The sequence below is a fragment of the Myotis brandtii genome, unplaced genomic scaffold, assembly GCF_000412655.1.
Source record: "Myotis brandtii unplaced genomic scaffold, ASM41265v1 scaffold314, whole genome shotgun sequence".
Lineage (NCBI taxonomy): Eukaryota > Metazoa > Chordata > Mammalia > Chiroptera > Vespertilionidae > Myotis > Myotis brandtii.
The window spans coordinates 371,227-376,296 of NW_005362033.1; the positions used below are offsets into that span (position 1 = coordinate 371,227).

At 57.4% G+C, this 5,070-nt stretch overlaps 1 protein-coding gene across 1 annotated transcript in view; it reads right to left on the reverse strand.

The window, feature by feature from the left end:
- TNFRSF13B (tumor necrosis factor receptor superfamily, member 13B) overlaps positions 1-5,070 on the reverse strand; it is a 56,529-nt gene that overhangs the window by 42,345 nt on the left and 9,114 nt on the right. The window contains exon 2 of the mRNA XM_014542800.1: positions 3,000-3,138. Within this exon, the coding sequence (XP_014398286.1) occupies positions 3,000-3,108 (109 nt within the window). The 5' untranslated portion in view covers positions 3,109-3,138. The remainder of the gene's footprint in view (positions 1-2,999; positions 3,139-5,070) is intronic.

The following is a 5,070-nucleotide window of genomic DNA, read 5'->3' on the forward strand; positions in this document are numbered from 1 at the left end:
CCCCCGCCGGGAGGACTGTCCTGTCTGACGCCGTGTGGCCCGGCTTCTGCCACAGAGACTCATCCTGCCACGCCCACAGCCTCTCCTGGCGCCTCCCTCTGCCGGGAGAACTGCCCGCTGTCTCCGACAGAGCCTCGCAAGGAAGGTGGAGAGGGCCGCCAGCACCAGGGAGAGGAGGCTGGGAGGAAGGCGGGAAGCTCAGAGCACGGACGGGTCTCCTGTCCGAATGATGCCTGGGAACCACAGGAGCCCCGCAGGGAGGCCCAGGGCAGAGGCCAAGCGGGAAGGCTGCTCACCCGCACGCGGAGGCCTCCACTGCCCGCAGCCTCCGCTGTGGCTGCCGGAGGGCCTGTCTGGGCAGCCGCGCCCACAGGAGGGTCTGAGGGCACATTCCAGAGGAGCCAAGACGGCGCAGACCTCAAGGCCAAGCTCCACTGCTGGCAGGTTGTGGGGTCGTAACCAAACCTGCCTCGGCTCCTCATCTCCGAGAGGAATGGTAGTAACACTGACTTTTAAAGGCGCTGCGAGGATTGAATGCGGCGGACACATCATACACACGCTCAGCTAACGGGAGGGTGAGGTAGGGTAATCATCTGCGCGTCAACCTTGACAGAGGAAAGGAAAGTCCAGGAACGTGGTGACACTGGGTCCCACGGAGGCTCAGGTGGCCTGAGAGTCCCAGCGGCCGCCCTGCCCGGCCCGGGAGCTCTGCGCCGCACTGGGGACACGGAGTCAGCCCGCTGGCAATCTCTGGGGCTCAGTGACCCCCCTTCTCTCTCAGGGACCTGGTGTGGCTGACGCAGTGGTGCCCGAGCTCCCGCACCACCAGCCCTCAGGCCTGACCTCCCGGCCTTCCCCCGGGGCCTGGTCTTCCCCATGGTGTCTCCCATGTGCCTTTGCCCCCACATGTGCTCCGCCAGGAGTCCCGTTCCCCCTCCTCTGACTTTCACATCTACAAACTCTTAACAACCCATTTCAGGGGCACTTCCTCCAAGAACACGTCCCTGCCCCCACCCCATCAGCTGAGCTGGTTTCTCCCAAATGTGGCGTCTTCTGGCACTTTCTCTTTGTGCCTTAAAATGCAGTCATTTCTCCATGAGATGATGATCTGCTGTGGGTCATGTGAAACTCTTCTTTTAAAGGGGCTGGATAGTTCCATGAATACTCACGCAACAACAGGATGAATGTTCTACTTAGTTAATGGACAGGGTTAGCAGTCATGGTTTTAGAGTCAGAGGGTTCTGGCTCACTTCCTGGCTTTCCCACTATTATGCTGTGTGATCTGGGCAAGTCACTAAGCCTCTCTGAGCTCCACTCAACAAGTATTTCTGAAGCACTTACTATGTGTCAGGCACTGTGCTAAGTTCAGCCAAGGAAAGGAGCTCATAGTCTGGGGGTTGAAACAGACAGGAAACAAATACACATAAAAGAACATAATACAAATTGTGATAAGTTCTGTCACGGAAAAGAGCAAGTTATGAAAAAGAACAGCAAGCAAAATGCATTTGTCAGGACAACCAGAGAAAACCGAATATGGCTGAGTACAGACAACATTAATGGATTATTGCTGGGGGTGACAAGAAACTGAGGTTCTATTTTATTTATTTACTAGTGCCCAGGTGCACTGATTTGTGCACATTGAAAGGAAATTAATTAAAAGGCGGCCAGTGGGGCTGGACACACCCTGGAGCCAACCTCCCGTGGTCCCTCCCTGGCCGGCTGCCCCTGAGGTGGTGCTGCAGCTCAAAGGACGTCTGTGGAGAGAGCGGGGTCCCTCCGGCAGGCGGGGTCCCTCGGCCCGGCCTGCGGGCATCGGGCTGAAACCGGCTCTGACCCCCAGGGGGCCCTGGGTTGTGAGAGGGCAGTTCTCAGCTGATGCCCCAGAATCGGGCTCCCTCCTCTCTGGTTCCAGGGTGTGTCACCCGAGAACCACTCCTGTGCTGAGTGTCTGCCCCCTGGTGGTCAGTGTGCGTCATACCTACCAGCTGGTCGGATGGTTGCTTAGCCTTTTATATATATAGAATATTATTTTTAAATATATTTTTATTGATTTCAGAGAGGAAGGGAGAAGGAGAGAGAGATAGAAACATCAATGATGAGAATCATTGATCGGCTGCCTCCTGCACACCCCTTACTGAGGATCGAGCCCCACCCACTACGGATTGAGCCCACAACCAGGCATGTGCCCTTGACCAGAATTGAACCCGGGACCCTTCAGTCCACAGGCTGACGCTCTATCCACGGAGCCAAACCAGCCAGGCCTGAAGTTCTATTTTAAAGGCCTATCTATATGTTAGGGATTCATGCTCTAGTACAGTGATGGCGAACCTTTTTAGCTCGGCGGGTCAGCATTTTGAAAAACCCTAACTTAACTCTGGTGCTGTGTCACATATAGAAATTTTTTGATATTTGCAACCATAGTAAAACAAAGACTTATATTTTTGATATTTATTTTATATATTTAAATGCCATTTAACAAAGAAAAATCAACCAAAAAAATGAGTTCACGTGTCACCTCTGACACGCGTGTCCTAGGTTCGCCATCACTGCCCTAGCATTTACAGGTAAGTGATATGATTGGGTTTGGTTTAAAATACAGACGTAAACTGTTGTTTGGGGAGTGAAAAGGCGGCCACTGAGAGCGGCTGATGGTGTGCTAGTGCTGTGCCTGTGTGTGGCCGTCAGAGGAAAGGAAGACCGGAGAGGACGGGGGCCTGATCCCATGGGCAGTCAGCAGACCTGCCACTGGGCGAGCCCTGCAGGCCGGGTGGAGAGAGCCACAGGAGGGAGAAGGAGAAAGGCTTCTCACGCAGAAGACGCAACATGTGCAAAGGCCGGAGGCAGGAAAGGACCCAGCACGTCCAGGAAACCGCAGAGGTCGGTGCGCAGAGCAGACGGGCGCGAAGGGGTGTCACAAGAAATCCTCACCAACCCCCTCAGGCACCCAGTGGCCGGAGGGGAGGGGTCCCACCACCCCCGCGGCTCAGGCCAGAACTCACTGCAGAAGGCGGTGCAGGTCCGTGGAACCTGGCGACTGCAGATGGGTCTGCAGGAGACGCAGCCGTTCAGCAGGGGGTCCCAGTACCGCTCCTCGGGGCAGGGCTTCATGGCCGCCCGCCCGCCGCAGGGCCTGTGGAGCTAAGAGGCGGGAGCGTGTGGGCAGCGGGCACCTGGCAAGGCTCTGCTCCGTGAGCAGAGGGGGAACCAGACAAGACTGGCTCAGCCCAGCTGCCATCCTGCGGGCCTGGGGCAGCCCCTCGCCCCCGGGCCTGAGCTTCCTGCCTGTGGAAAGCCGAGCTGGGCCTCCTCCCGGGCATCAGGCTGTGCCCTGCTTGACACTGCTCTCTGCCCTCTTTAATTTAAATTGTTTTTAAGAGAGAGGAAGGAGGAGAGAGAGGAAGGAGGGGGGAGAGGAAGGAGGGGGGAGAGGAAGGAGGGGGGAGAGATAGATTGGTTGCCTCCTACATGAGCCCCAACTAGGGATCGAACCCACAGTCTAGGTATGTGCCTTGACAGGGAATCGAACCCACAACCTTTTGGTGCACAGGACAATGCCCAACCAACTGAGCCCCAGGGCCAGGGCCCGGGCATCTGCCCTTTTCAATGTACCATTCCTCTTCCTCCCCCGGGATCTTTTTGTTGTTGTTAATCCTCACCAGAGGATATCTTTTCCATTGACTTAGAGAGAGTGGAAGGGAGGGAGGCACAGGAGGTGGAGAGAGAGAGAGAGAGAGAGAGAGAGAGAGAGAGAGAGAGAGAAACATTGATGTAAGAGAGACACATTGATTGGTTGCCTCCCGCACATGCCCTGATGGGGGCCAGGGATCGAACCTGCAACCCAGGTAGGTGCCCTTGACTGGGAATTGAACCCGAGACCTTCTGTGCTCACAGGATTAGGGCCCACGCTCTAACCACTGAGCGCACTGGTCAGGGCCACCACAGGACCCTTGCACATGCTGAGCTGCGCGTGCGATACCCTCGCCCTCCCCTCGGGTGTACTCCCTCCTCCTCCTTTGGATTCTGTTTCCTTTCTTCAGAGCAGCCTTTCTGACTCTCCCTCCCGGGGAGACACCCTCTGCACACGGCTCTGCCCTTCAGTTGTCACTCGCTGCAGGGGTGTGATTATTCGATACTTTCTCCCCATTGACTGTGAGCATCGTGCCGGCAGGGGGCTCCGTGTACTCTTCCCCACTGCTGGGTCCAGGCCCCCATCACAGGGCGAAACGGAGAGGTGAGCACAGCAGCCCTCAGTGGAGACGGCCCCTCATTTCCCTCCTCACTGAGCTACGGCCCGTGCGATGTGATGTGTAACAGAGAAGCGTAGCTTTGTGAACTGGTCCTTGTGTATGCGGAGGTCCCCCTTTTCCTGTGGGGGACACATTCAGACCCTCCGTGGACGCCTGAGACTCCAGAGAGCACCAGCCCTATGTTGCCGGTTTCCTACACGCGCACACATTAGGCACCGTGAGAGGTTCACAGCAATAACTAGTAAAAGGGAACTATTATAATGATGCATTATAATAACAGTTGAGTGAATGTGGTCTCTCTCTCATACTATCTCATGCCACTCATCGCACCTCATGCTCCCCCGGGGCGATCTGCGCGGCCGAGGCTCAGCCTTTGCGTGTGGGGACCATCGTTCAGTAAAACGATGGCCTGGACACAGCGCTGCGGCCCATCTCTACTCCGATGCCCCGGGCGGGGGGGGGGCCTGATTGGAGCCACAGGGCCCAGAGCTTCTGGCACGGGAGGCACCCAGCTCCTCTGACCGTGGGCAACGGGCGGCCAAGCCCCGGACGAGTCTTGGTTAATATTCACTCTCAGGTTTCGTTCCCTGGCAGGCCTGGCCCTGCCCACCAGGCAGAAGGTCAGGGTCCCCTCAGACCCGCGGAGGGCGGCAGTCAGGCCCCTCCTGGCCCGGCCGCGGCGAAGGGCGGTGGTGGTCGGGCTTAGAAAGGCTTCTTCCCCGACGCCCGGCCTGGAGTGCGCGACGCTGCTCGGAACACGGACCCCAGGAAAAGCCCGCGGCTGCGTGACCCCCAGAGGGGAGCTTCCTCCTGGGCAGCCCGT